The sequence below is a fragment of the Dendropsophus ebraccatus genome, chromosome 2 (assembly GCF_027789765.1).
Source record: "Dendropsophus ebraccatus isolate aDenEbr1 chromosome 2, aDenEbr1.pat, whole genome shotgun sequence".
NCBI lineage: Eukaryota > Metazoa > Chordata > Amphibia > Anura > Hylidae > Dendropsophus > Dendropsophus ebraccatus.
Genome location: NC_091455.1, coordinates 217,969,466 through 217,985,180, shown reverse-complemented (window position 1 = coordinate 217,985,180; position 15,715 = coordinate 217,969,466). Strand labels below are relative to the sequence as shown.

The window sequence follows — 15,715 nt, the reverse complement described above, 5'->3', positions numbered from 1 at the left end:
GTATAGATGGAGTAGGGGGTCCTGTATATACATGTACTGTATAGATGGAGTAGGGGGTCCTGTATACCTGTACTGTATAGATGGAGTAGGGGGTCCTGTATACATGTACTGTATAGATGGAGTAGGGGGTCCTGTATACATGTACTGTATAGATGGAGTAGGGGGTCCTGTATACATGTACTGTATAGATGGAGTAGGGGGTCCTGTATATACATGTACTGTATAGTTGGAGTAGGGGGTCCTGTATATACATGTACTGTATAGATGGAGTAGGGGGCCCTGTATATACAAGTACTGTATAGATGGAGTAGGGGGCCCTGTATACATGTACTGTATAGATGGAGTAGGGGTCCTGTATACATGTACTGTATAGATGGAGTAGGGGGTCCTGTATACATGTACTGTATAGATGAAGTAGGGGGTCCTGTATATACATGTACTGTATAGATGGAGTAGGGGGTCCTGTATACATGTACTGTATAGATGGAGTAGGGGGTCCTGTATACATGTACTGTATAGATGGAGTAGGGGGTCCTGTATACATGTACTGTATAGATGGAGTAGGGGGTCCTGTATACATGTACTGTATAGATGGAGTAGGGGGTCCTGTATATACATGTACTGTATAGATGGAGTAGGGGGTCCTGTATATACATGTACTGTATAGATGGAGTAGGGGGTCCTGTATACCTGTACTGTATAGATGGAGTAGGGGGTCCTGTATACATGTACTGTATAGATGGAGTAGGGGGCCCTGTATACATGTACTGTATAGTTGGAGTAGGGGGCCTACCAGTTATTACTGTGGATGTGGTGAGGCAGCTTCCCTAGCAACCATTGCTCCCTGTGAAAATGAAAGCAGTAATCCTATTGGTTGCTAAGGCTCCAACTGCCGTGTCTGCTGCAGCTAATTATATCACCTGTGTTTGCAGTGAGGAGATTTTCCCATTCATCTCTATGGGGCGCCTCTCTTTCCCCTCCCCCTCCCCTCCTGTACATCTGGCGGGGACGGGACCTTCGCAATAACCTTCCCGGGCACCAATGTATCTGTGGGCCAAATTTGGGGTCAAACGGTTCAGGCGTTTGGAAGTCTATAGAGGACAGACAGACAGACAGAAGGACAGACAGACAGAAGGACAGACAGACAGAAGGACAGACAGACAGACAGACAGACAGACAGAAGGACAGACAGACTTTGATTTTTATGATATAGATGTTACACTATGAGCCCCCTGTGTGCTGCCATTATCTGCCTCTCACTTACCGGCGCGCCTTGCGGTAAATTCCCCGGCACTGCTTCCCATTACCGTGCTTGCTGGGGTTGTTCGGACTGCGGAAGGACCACTGTATACTCTGCACCCCACACGGACCCAGACACTCCCCCCAAGGGGACCAGGCGGACCACCCACAGTGAACTGCAAAGAGACACCAGATACACATAGGGTACAGTCACTGACCTCTACCTCCAGGGTTCTAGACACTGACCTCCAGGGTTCTAGACACTGACCTCCAGGGTTCTAGGCACTGACCTCCAGGGTTCTAGGCACTGACCACTACCCCCAGGGTTCTAGACACTGACCTCCAGGGTTCTAGACACTGACCTCCAGGGTTCTAGACACTGACCACTACCTCCAGGGTTCTAGACACTGACCTCCAGGGTTCTAGGCACTGACCACTACCCCCAGGGTTCTAGACACTGACCTCCAGGGTTCTAGACACTGACCACTACCTCCAGGGTTCTAGACACTGACCTCCAGGGTTCTAGGCACTGACCTCCAGGGTTCTAGGCACTGACCACTACCCCCAGGGTTCTAGACACTGACCTCCAGGGTTCTAGACACTGACCTCCAGGGTTCTAGACACTGACCACTACCTCCAGGGTTCTAGACACTGACCTCCAGGGTTCTAGGCACTGACCACTACCCCCAGGGTTCTAGACACTGACCTCCAGGGTTCTAGACACTGACCACTACCTCCAGGGTTCTAGACACTGACCTCCAGGGTTCTAGACACTGACCTCCAGGGTTCTAGACACTGACCACTACCTCCAGGGTTCTAGACACTGACCTCCAGGGTTCTAGGCACTGACCACTACCCCCAGGGTTCTAGACACTGACCTCCAGGGTTCTAGACACTGACCTCCAGGGTTCTAGACACTGACCACTACCTCCAGGGTTCTAGACACTGACCTCCAGGGTTCTAGACACTGACCACTACCCCCAGGGTTCTAGACACTGACCTCCAGGGTTTTAGACACTGACCTCCAGGGTTCTAGACACTGACCACTACCTCCAGGGTTCTAGACACTGACCTCTGCCTCCAGGGTTCTAGACACTGACCTCCAGGGTTCTAAACACTGACCACTACCTCCAGGGTTCTAGACACTGACCTCCAGGGTTCTAGACACTGACCTCTGCCTCCAGGGTTCTAGACACTGACCTCTGCCTCCAGGGTTCCAGACACTGACCTCCAGGGTTCTAGACACTGACCACTACCTCCAGGGTTTTAGACACTGACCTCCAGGGTTCTAGACACTGACCTCTGCCTCCAGGGTTCTAGACACTGACCACTACGTCCAGGGTTCTAGATACTGGCTGCCAGGGTTCTAGACACTGACCACTACTCCCACAGCTCTAGTCACTGACCACTACCCCCAGGGTTCTAGATACTGACCACTACTCCCAGAGCTCTAGTCACTGACCCCAGTTGCTTGGGTTCTATTCACTGACCCCCACCCCCATTCACTCCAGGGTACTACCACCTGGATAAAGTCCATGACTACTACCCCCACTATTCCAGACACTGACCATTACACTCGGGGTTCTGCCGGCACTGCTTCATTTGGCCGTCCTGACAGGTGCAGATCTGGCAGTTTGCTTTGACCAGCTGCCCGGGCCAGTAGGTGACCCCCTCCACCTCACAGGGGCACTCCTCCTGCCGCACACACTGATTCATGCCGTCCAACAGATAGCCGTCCGGACACCAGCAACCTGACGGCACAGGAAGAGTTACAGGAAGCCAACCCTGCGGTGCCCTGACTGCAGCAGCGACCCCCTCCTCCCCCTCTCTTACCGGAGGCGCAGGGCTGGTCGCTCGGGCACAGCCTGTTATTGGTCAGGTCAGAGCAGGTGACCGGGCACGGGGAGCAGGGTTTGTATTCCAGATCGGGAGGACAAGATGGAGGCTGAGGGCAGCCGTCCTGGTGACACCCGTCTGGAGGGAAACAGGTTGGGACGTCATTGCCTGTTATTTCTGCCACCATTGGCGCTAGCGTTGTACAGTGTCATCTTACCGATCTCCAGGGATGAAGCTGACGATCCAGGCAGATCAGAGCAGTGTCGCCCGCCGTTCTGTGGAGGTGTACACTCCCTGCGCCGGATCACCACTCCCGAGCAGTCCTGACTGCAGTTTGACCACGTGGTCCACGGCGTCCATGAGCCGTCAACTGGGAAGACAGGGACAGGTTGTCATAGTAACAATGTACATGGCCGGCAACGCGAGGAATTGTCCCAACATCCAATCACCCTGGATTATTCAGTGATTCTGAGATATATAAATGGAGGAGTACGGCTCACCAGTCATCACCAATCCTGTCACTTATCACCAGTCATCACCACCCATCCTCAGTCATCACCAATCCTGTCACTTATCACCAGTCATCACCACCCATCCTCAGTCATCACCAATCCTGTCACTTATCATCACCAGTCATCACCACCAATCCTGTCACTTATCATCACCAGTCATCACCAACCCTGTCACTTATCACCAGTCATCACCACCCATCCTCAGTCATCACCAATCCTGTCACTTATCATCACCAGTCATCACCAACCCTGTCACTTATCACCAGTCATCACCACCCATCCTCAGTCATCACCAATCCTGTCACTTATCATCACCACCCATCCCCAGTCATCACCAATCCTGTCACTTATCATCACCAGTCATCACCAACCCTGTCACTTATCACCAGTCATCACCACCCATCCCCAGTCATCACCAATCCTGTCACTTATCACCAGTCATCACCACCCATCCTCAGTCATCACCAACCCTGTCACTTATCACCAGTCATCACCACCCATCCTCAGTCATCACCAATCCTGTCACTTATCATCACCAGTCATCACCAACCCTGTCACTTATCACCAGTCATCACCACCCATCCCCAGTCATCACCAACCCTGTCACTTATCACCAGTCATCACCAACCCTGTCACTTATCACCAGTCATCACCACCCATCCCCAGTCATCACCAATCCTGTCACTTATCATCACCAGTCATCACCAATCCTGTCACTTATCACCAGTCATCACCACCCATCCTCAGTCATCACCAATCCTGTCACTTATCATCACCAGTCATCACCAATCCTGTCACTTATCACCAGTCATCACCACCCATCCCCAGTCATCACCAATCCTGTCACTTATCACCAGTCATCACCACCCATCCTCAGTCATCACCAATCCTGTCACTTATCATCACCAGTCATCACCAATCCTGTCACTTATCACCAGTCATCACCACCCATCCCCAGTCATCACCAATCCTGTCACTTATCACCAGTCATCACCACCCATCCTCAGTCATCACCAATCCTGTCACTAATCATCACCAGTCATCACCAATCCTGTCACTTATCACCAGTCATCACCACCCATCCCCAGTCATCACCAATCCTGTCACTTATCACCAGTCATCACCACCCATCCTCAGTCATCACCAATCCTGTCACTTATCACCAGTCATCACCACCCATCCTCAGTCATCACCAATCCTGTCACTTATCATCACCAGTCATCACCACCAATCCTGTCACTTATCATCACCAGTCATCACCAACCCTGTCACTTATCACCAGTCATCACCACCCATCCCCAGTCATCACCAACCCTGTCACTTATCACCAGTCATCACCAACCCTGTCACTTATCACCAGTCATCACCACCCATCCCCAGTCATCACCAATCCTGTCACTTATCATCACCAGTCATCACCAATCCTGTCACTTATCACCAGTCATCACCACCCATCCTCAGTCATCACCAATCCTGTCACTTATCATCACCAGTCATCACCAATCCTGTCACTTATCACCAGTCATCACCACCCATCCCCAGTCATCACCAATCCTGTCACTTATCACCAGTCATCACCACCCATCCTCAGTCATCACCAATCCTGTCACTTATCATCACCAGTCATCACCAATCCTGTCACTTATCACCAGTCATCACCACCCATCCCCAGTCATCACCAATCCTGTCACTTATCACCAGTCATCACCACCCATCCTCAGTCATCACCAATCCTGTCACTTATCATCACCAGTCATCACCAATCCTGTCACTTATCACCAGTCATCACCACCCATCCCCAGTCATCACCAATCCTGTCACTTATCACCAGTCATCACCACCCATCCTCAGTCATCACCAATCCTGTCACTTATCACCAGTCATCACCACCCATCCTCAGTCATCACCAATCCTGTCACTTATCATCACCAGTCATCACCACCAATCCTGTCACTTATCATCACCAGTCATCACCAACCCTGTCACTTATCACCAGTCATCACCACCCATCCCCAGTCATCACCAACCCTGTCACTTATCACCAGTCATCACCAACCCTGTCACTTATCACCAGTCATCACCACCCATCCCCAGTCATCACCAATCCTGTCACTTATCATCACCAGTCATCACCAATCCTGTCACTTATCACCAGTCATCACCACCCATCCTCAGTCATCACCAATCCTGTCACTTATCATCACCAGTCATCACCAATCCTGTCACTTATCACCAGTCATCACCACCCATCCCCAGTCATCACCAATCCTGTCACTTATCACCAGTCATCACCACCCATCCTCAGTCATCACCAATCCTGTCACTTATCACCAGTCATCACCACCCATCCTCAGTCATCACCAATCCTGTCACTTATCATCACCAGTCATCACCAATCCTGTCACTTATCACCAGTCATCACCACCCATCCCCAGTCATCACCAATCCTGTCACTTATCACCAGTCATCACCACCCATCCTCAGTCATCACCAATCCTGTCACTTATCATCACCAGTCATCACCAATCCTGTCACTTATCACCAGTCATCACCACCCATCCCCAGTCATCACCAATCCTGTCACTTATCACCAGTCATCACCACCCATCCTCAGTCATCACCAATCCTGTCACTTATCACCAGTCATCACCACCCATCCTCAGTCATCACCAATCCTGTCACTTATCATCACCAGTCATCACCACCAATCCTGTCACTTATCATCACCAGTCATCACCAACCCTGTCACTTATCACCAGTCATCACCACCCATCCTCAGTCATCACCAATCCTGTCACTTATCATCACCAGTCATCACCAACCCTGTCACTTATCACCAGTCATCACCACCCATCCTCAGTCATCACCAATCCTGTCACTTATCATCACCACCCATCCCCAGTCATCACCAATCCTGTCACTTATCACCAGTCATCACCACCCATCCTCAGTCATCACCAATCCTGTCACTTATCACCAGTCATCACCACCCATCCTCAGTCATCACCAATCCTGTCACTTATCACCAGTCATCACCACCCATCCCCAGTCATCACCAATCCTGTCACTTATCATCACCAGTCATCACCAACCCTGTCACTTATCACCAGTCATCACCACCCATCCCTAGTCATCACCAATCCTGTCACTTATCACCAGTCATCACCACCCATCCCCAGTCATCACCAACCCTGTCACTTATCACCAGTCATCACCACCCATCCCCAGTCATCACCAACCCTGTCACTTATCACCAGTCATCACCAACCCTGTCACTTATCACCAGTCATCACCACCCATCCCCAGTCATCACCAATCCTGTCACTTATCATCACCAGTCATCACCAATCCTGTCACTTATCACCAGTCATCACCACCCATCCTCAGTCATCACCAATCCTGTCACTTATCATCACCAGTCATCACCAATCCTGTCACTTATCACCAGTCATCACCACCCATCCCCAGTCATCACCAATCCTGTCACTTATCACCAGTCATCACCACCCATCCTCAGTCATCACCAATCCTGTCACTTATCACCAGTCATCACCACCCATCCTCAGTCATCACCAATCCTGTCACTTATCATCACCAGTCATCACCAATCCTGTCACTTATCACCAGTCATCACCACCCATCCCCAGTCATCACCAATCCTGTCACTTATCACCAGTCATCACCACCCATCCTCAGTCATCACCAATCCTGTCACTTATCATCACCAGTCATCACCAATCCTGTCACTTATCACCAGTCATCACCACCCATCCCCAGTCATCACCAATCCTGTCACTTATCACCAGTCATCACCACCCATCCTCAGTCATCACCAATCCTGTCACTTATCACCAGTCATCACCACCCATCCTCAGTCATCACCAATCCTGTCACTTATCATCACCAGTCATCACCACCAATCCTGTCACTTATCATCACCAGTCATCACCAACCCTGTCACTTATCACCAGTCATCACCACCCATCCTCAGTCATCACCAATCCTGTCACTTATCATCACCAGTCATCACCAACCCTGTCACTTATCACCAGTCATCACCACCCATCCTCAGTCATCACCAATCCTGTCACTTATCATCACCACCCATCCCCAGTCATCACCAATCCTGTCACTTATCACCAGTCATCACCACCCATCCTCAGTCATCACCAATCCTGTCACTTATCACCAGTCATCACCACCCATCCTCAGTCATCACCAATCCTGTCACTTATCACCAGTCATCACCACCCATCCCCAGTCATCACCAATCCTGTCACTTATCATCACCAGTCATCACCAACCCTGTCACTTATCACCAGTCATCACCACCCATCCCTAGTCATCACCAATCCTGTCACTTATCACCAGTCATCACCACCCATCCCCAGTCATCACCAACCCTGTCACTTATCACCAGTCATCACCACCCATCCTCAGTCATCACCAATCCTGTCACTTATCATCACCAGTCATCACCAACCCTGTCACTTATCACCAGTCATCACCACCCATCCCCAGTCATCACCAACCCTGTCACTTATCACCAGTCATCACCAACCCTGTCACTTATCACCAGTCATCACCACCCATCCCCAGTCATCACCAATCCTGTCACTTATCATCACCAGTCATCACCAATCCTGTCACTTATCACCAGTCATCACCACCCATCCTCAGTCATCACCAATCCTGTCACTTATCATCACCAGTCATCACCAATCCTGTCACTTATCACCAGTCATCACCACCCATCCCCAGTCATCACCAATCCTGTCACTTATCACCAGTCATCACCACCCATCCTCAGTCATCACCAATCCTGTCACTTATCACCAGTCATCACCACCCATCCTCAGTCATCACCAATCCTGTCACTTATCATCACCAGTCATCACCAATCCTGTCACTTATCACCAGTCATCACCACCCATCCCCAGTCATCACCAATCCTGTCACTTATCACCAGTCATCACCACCCATCCTCAGTCATCACCAATCCTGTCACTTATCATCACCAGTCATCACCAATCCTGTCACTTATCACCAGTCATCACCACCCATCCTCAGTCATCACCAATCCTGTCACTTATCATCACCAGTCATCACCAATCCTGTCACTTATCACCAGTCATCACCACCCATCCCCAGTCATCACCAATCCTGTCACTTATCACCAGTCATCACCACCCATCCTCAGTCATCACCAATCCTGTCACTTATCACCAGTCATCACCACCCATCCTCAGTTATCACCAATCCTGTCACTTATCATCACCAGTCATCACCAATCCTGTCACTTATCACCAGTCATCACCACCCATCCCCAGTCATCACCAATCCTGTCACTTATCACCAGTCATCACCACCCATCCTCAGTCATCACCAATCCTGTCACTTATCATCACCAGTCATCACCAATCCTTTCACTTATCACCAGTCATCACCACCCATCCCCAGTCATCACCAATCCTGTCACTTATCACCAGTCATCACCACCCATCCTCAGTCATCACCAATCCTGTCACTTATCATCACCAATCCTGTCACTTATCACCAGTCATAACCACCCATCCCCAGTCATCACCAATCCTGTCACTTATCACCAGTCATCACCAATCCTGTCACTTATCACCAGTCATCACCAATCCTGTCACTTATCATCACCAGTCATCACCAATCCTGTCACTTATCACCAGTCATCACCAATCCTGTCACTTATCACCAGTCATCGACAATCCTGTCACTTATAATCACCAGTCTTCACCAATCCTGTCACTTATAATCACCAGTCTTCACCAATCCTGTCACTTATAATCACCAGTCTTCACCAATCCTGTCACTTATCATCACCAGTCATCACCAATTTTGTCACTTATCATCACCAGTCATCACCAATCCTGTCACTTATCACCAGTCATCACCAATCCTGTCACTTATCATCACCAGTCATCACCAATCCTGTCACTTATCATCACCAGTCATCACCAATCCTGTCACTTATCACCAGTCATCGACAATCCTGTCACTTATCACCAGTCATCGACAATCCTGTCACTTATCATCACCAGTCATCACCACCCATCACCAGTCATCACCAATCCTGTCACTTATCATCACCAGTCATCACCAATCCTGTCACTTATTATCACCAGTCATCACCACCCATCCCCAGTCATCACCAATCCTATCACTTATCATCACCAGTCATCACCAATCCTGTCACGTATCACCAGTCATCACCAATCCTGTCACTTATCATCACCAGTCATCACCACCCATCACCAATCCTGTCACTTATCATCACCAGTCATCACCAATCCTGTCACTTATCACCAGTCATCATCAATCCTGTCACTTATCACCAGGCATAACCAATCCTGTCACTTATCACCAGTCATCACCAATCCTGTCACTTATCACCAGTCATCGACAATCCTGTCACTTATAATCACCAGTCTTCACCAATCCTGTCACTTATCATCACCAGTCATCACCAATCCTGTCACGTATCACCAGTCATCACCAATCCTGTCACTTATCATCACCAGTCATCACCAATCCTGTCACTTATCATCACCAGTCATCACCAATCCTGCCACTTATCATCACCAGTCATCACCAATCCTGTCACTTATAATCACCAGTCTTCACCAATCCTGTCACTTATAATCACCAGTCTTCACCAATCCTGTCACTTATCACCAGTCATCACCAATCCTGTCGCTTATAATCACCAGTCATCACCAATCCTGTCACTTATAATCACCAGTCTTCACCAATCCTGTCACTTATAATCACCAGTCTTCACCAATCCTGTCACTTATAATCACCAGTCTTCACCAATCCTGTCGCTTATAATCACCAGTCATCACCAATCCTCTTACTTATATTCACCAGTCTTCACCAATCCTGTCGCTTATAATCACCAGTCATCACCATTCCTGTCACTTATAATCACCAGTCTTCACCAATCCTGTCACTTATAATCACCAGTCTTCACCAATCCTGCAACTTATTACACTGATCAACGGCCAAAAAGATTCTGACATGAAAACAGTTGATTCTAACTAATTTTGGGGGCTGTGATCAAAAATGATGAGCAAATTTTGAAATTGTCTGAAATGTTGAAGATATAGAGGCACTTTCTATACTTCTCACAGCCTGTGATACAATCCTGGGAAAAGTTTGCATCATCAACTGGTAGATTGCATCATCTAAATGACCAATAGTTATGGTATAAGGCTAGGTTCACACTGCGTTTGAATTCAGCACAGAAAAATCATTAAGAAATGGAGAATTTTATTTCTGAACCAAACAACTTTTGAAAATTTATTGGCCAGTGTTAGGGCCCTTTTACGCGGACAGATTATCTGCCAAAGATTTGAAGCCAAAGCAAGGAATGGAATTGAAAAGGAGGAGAAATCTCAGTCTTTCCTTTATGACCTGATCTCTGTTTATAGTCTATTCCTGGTTTTGGCTTCAAATCTTTGGCAGATAATCTTTCTGTGTAAAAGGGCCCTTATCACCAGTCATCACCAATCCTGTCACTTATCATCATCAATCATGACTAATCATCACCAGTCACCAATCATGACTAATGCTAAGTTTACACGAGGCGATTATTGGCCTGATCGTACGATTAACGATTTTGAAGTAACGATTTTTTTTTTAATAACGATCAGCGTTTAGACGGTACGATATATCGTACGGAAAAATCCTTTTGCAATCGTACGCCCGCAGCCTGGCCCGCCCCCCCGCTCAACCGCAGCCCCCTGCGCCGCCCTGATCGCCACCCCCGCCGCCGCTCCGATCGCCACCCCCGCCGCTCTGATCGCCCCCCCCCCCCCCCCGCTCCGATCGCCCCCACCGCCGCGGCCAAGAACATACATTACCTGCTCCGCGCAGAAGGTCTTTTGACATCCCCGGCTCCCCTCTTCAGCCAATCAGTGCTGCCGTGCATTGATTGGCTGAAGAGGGGAACCGGGAATTTCAAACGGCTCCCCTTCAGCCAATCAGTGCAGCCTTGGGGTGGCAGGTCGGGGGTGGCGATCGGAGCGGTGGAGGCGGGGGTGGCGATCGGAGCGGTGGAGGCGGGGGTGGCGATCGGAGCTGCGGCGGGTGGCGATCGGAGCGGTGGAGGCGGGGGTGGCGATCGGAGCTGCGGCGGGTGGGGGTGGCGATCGGAGCGGGGGTGGCGATTGGAGTGGCGGCGGGGGTGGCGATTGGAGCGGCGGCAGGGGAGGCGATAGGGGCGCCGGGGGTGTCGATCAGATTGGCGGGGGTGGTGATCGAGCCGGCGCAGGGGGCTGCGGATGAGCGGGAGGCCGGGCTGCGAGCGGGGCTGCGGGCGGCGGGCGGCCGGACTATGGCGCAACAACTGTTTACATGGAACGATCAGCGAATTTTTTGCTATCGGCAAACGACGATTTATGAACCTGTTAAAAGATCAAAATGAACGATTTTTCGATCGTTTGCCGCGTTTACACGTACGATTATCATTCGAATTCGATCGTTATCGCGAAAATTCGCCCGATAATCGCTCCATGTAAACCCAGCATTATGGTGCGTTTACACAGACAGATTTATCTGACAGATCTTTGAAGCCAAAACCAGGAACAGACTATAAACAGGGATCAGGTCATAAAGGAAAGACTGGGATCTATCCTCTTTTCAAATCCATTCCTGGCTTTGGCTTCCAAAATCTGTCAGATAAATCTTTCTGTGTAAATGCACCCTAATCGTCACCAATCATCACCAACCCTCTCACTTATGGTGCCTTTACACAGACGGATTTAACTGACAGATCTTAAAAGCCAAAAACAGGAATGGTCTATAAACAGGGATCAGGTCATTAAGGAAAACTGAAATCTCTCCTCTTTTCAAATCCATTCCTGGCTTTGGCTTCAAAAATCTGTCAGATAAATCTTTCTGTGTAAACGCACCATTATCCTCCCCAATCATCACTAATAATCACGAATCATCCGGCTCATCTGTCATGGGGTCCTAGCTGAGAAGGACATCCTAGTGGTCCTCACCTGGGCAGGACACAGAGAAGCACTGCTGCGCCTCGCTCTCCTCCCCCCGGCACTGCCTCAGGATATCGCTGGACGGATTGGTGCACACGCGGCGTCTGCTCTGTGTGCCGCTCCCACAAGACTGACTACAGCCGCTCCACGGCCCCCATGGACTCCAGAATCCACAACCCTTCTCATCCGAGGCGGCCGAGCCCAGAGATTCATCCGCACAGTCCGGGAATCCATTACAGACCTGGAGAGAGAAAGACAGCTGGAATATCAGGACACTGTGCCTCATACCTCACACCCCACGCCTCACACCCCACGCCTCACACCCCACGCCTTACACCCTGCACCTCATACCTCACACCCCACGCCTCACACCCCATGCCTTACACCCTGCACCTCATACCTCACACCCCACGCCTCACACCCCACGCCTTACACCCTGCACCTCATACCTCACACCCCACGCCTCACACCCCACGCCTTACACCCTGCACCTCATACCTCACACCCCACGCCTCACACCTCAAACCCCACACCTCATGCCTCACACCTCATGCCTCACACTGTGCCTCATACATCACACCTCATACCTCACACCCCACGCCTCACACCTCAAACCCCACACCTCATGCCTCATACCTCATACTTCACACCCCACACCTCATACCTCACACCTCATACCTCACACCCCGCACCTCATACCTCACACCTCATACCTCACACCCCGCACCTCATACCTCACACCTCATACCTCACACCTCATGCCTCACACCCTGCACCTCATACCTCACACCCCACGCCTCACACCTCACACCCCATGCCTCACACCTCATGCCTCATACTTCATACCCCACACCTCATGGCTCACACCCCACACCTCATACCTCACACCTCATACCTCACACAACCCACCTCATGCCTCATACCCCGAACCTCATACCTCACACCTCAAACCCCACACCTCATGCCTCACACCTCATGCCTCACACTGTGCCTCATACCTCACACCTCATGCCTCACACCCCACGCCTCACACCCTGCACCTCATACCTCACACCCCATGACTCACACCTCAAACCCCACACCTCATGCCTCATACCTTATACTTCACACCCCACACCTCATACCTCACACCTCATACCTCACACCTCATACCTCACACTCCGCACCTCATACCTCACACCTCACACCTCATGCCTCACACCCTGCACCTCATACCTCACACCCCACGCCTCACACCTCACACCCCATGCCTCACACCCCACACCTCATGCCTCATACCTCATACTTCATACCGCACACCTCATGGCTCACACCCCACACCTCATACCTCACACCCCGCACCTCATACCTCATACCTCCCACCCCCCACCTCATGCCTCATACCCCGCACCTCATACCTCACACCTCATACCTCACACCCCGCACCTCATACCTCACACCTCACACCCCGCACCTCATGCCTCATACCTTGCACCTCATGCCTCATATCCCACACCTTATGCCTCACACCCTGCACCTCATACCTCACACCCCACGCCTCACACCTCAAACCCCACACCTCATGCCTCATACCTCACACTTCATGCCTCATACCTCACACCTCATGCCTCCCACCCTGCACCTCATACCTCACACCCCACGCCTCACACCCCACACCTCATGTCTCATACCTCACACTTCATACCCCACACCTCATGCCTCACACCCCGCACCTCATACCTCACACCCCGCACCTCATGCCTCATACCCCACACCTCATGCCTCACACCCTGCACCTCATACCTCACACCCCGCACCTCACACCTCATACCCCACACCTCATGCCTCACACCCTACACCTCATGCCTCACACCCCGCACCTCATGCCTCATACCCCACACCTCACAACCCGCGCCTCATGCCTCATACCCCGCGCCTCATACCTCATACCCCGCACCTCATGCCTCATATCCCACACCTTATGCCTCATACCTCGCACCTCATGCCTCATATGCCTCATACCTCAGGCCCAACACCTCAATTACCTGTTTAAACATGAGGCAGCGACCATCAGGGCACTTGTACTCTGGGCAGCCGGCTGGGGATGTCTGGTTGGGGGAAGCTGCGGTCACCAGACTCTTCTCTACGAGGGAAGAACATGTAGATTAAATGGAGGAGACATAAGTGAGACAGAAGAGGCTATCAGCGTCCAGCAGGGGCCATTACACTAGGTCACACCAGCTGATGGTGACCACAATGACCACCGGTTTATAGGCTGGACTCTTATAGTGGTCTACAGCCTGCAGCAGATATCAGAGGGCATTACATCGAAGAATAAGACTGTGATTGGCCAGGTCAGATGACCACTTTGGGCTTCCATAAGGTGAGGGCCAATACAGGTGCAGACATTCATGATCCATCATTGGCAAGATAGACAGAAAAAACTGTTTTCAAGATGGCTGACTGTCCTATAATGTCTATGGCCAGCCATGGTCCACGCACACATCTCGGCTGCCTGCTCTATACAAATGGTGCACCGTCCACTGATGGATGACAAGCCCACCCTTGGGTCTACCAGACCCTCTGCTATTATAAGAAGTCTCCAACCTGGCCATAAGACTTTATGCCACGCTCCCTCCTGGCACTGACCCCTACAGGTGCCCCATATCCATCGGGTGGGTGTCTCACCACATGTCCGCTCATCTTCTCCCTGAGGACAGTCTGGAGAGCCATCACAGACCAGAGAGATGTTCACACACATCCTATTGGCGCAGATGAAGTGCCCGGGACAGGGAGGAATCTGGGCCGAACCTGAGAACAAGAAGTTTTCAACGTCAACGCCATACAGTGGATGAGAACACGAGAGCCTCAGGCCCCATAGCCATAGTATACTGTAGGTATCATGGAAAGTTCAGCTGGGTTAAACACAACAAGTCCATACCTCTTAACCACAAACATAACCAATGCCCACAGGGTCACTTCACCTCAATCTTTTGGTTAAAGCAATGTGCATGGAGCTGCCTGGCGACAACCATCAAAAACATCTTCTGCAGAGTGTGAAGGTTCAGGTTACCTGGCAACCAATTCCTCTTCGGATGACCACTACCTCTCTGGGGGACC

General features: G+C 50.7%; 1 protein-coding gene across 1 annotated transcript in view; it reads right to left on the bottom strand.

Annotated features, from left to right (window-relative positions):
- LOC138784235 (SCO-spondin-like) overlaps window positions 1-15,715 on the bottom strand; it is a 251,800-nt gene that overhangs the window by 184,003 nt on the left and 52,082 nt on the right. Inside the window, exons 29-35 of the mRNA XM_069959741.1 lie at window positions 15,284-15,406; window positions 14,641-14,738; window positions 12,626-12,857; window positions 3,293-3,445; window positions 3,073-3,213; window positions 2,808-2,990; window positions 1,265-1,415 (exon numbers count right to left, since the gene is read on the bottom strand). Coding sequence (XP_069815842.1) covers window positions 1,265-1,415; window positions 2,808-2,990; window positions 3,073-3,213; window positions 3,293-3,445; window positions 12,626-12,857; window positions 14,641-14,738; window positions 15,284-15,406 — 1,081 coding nt within the window. The remainder of the gene's footprint in view (window positions 1-1,264; window positions 1,416-2,807; window positions 2,991-3,072; window positions 3,214-3,292; window positions 3,446-12,625; window positions 12,858-14,640; window positions 14,739-15,283; window positions 15,407-15,715) is intronic.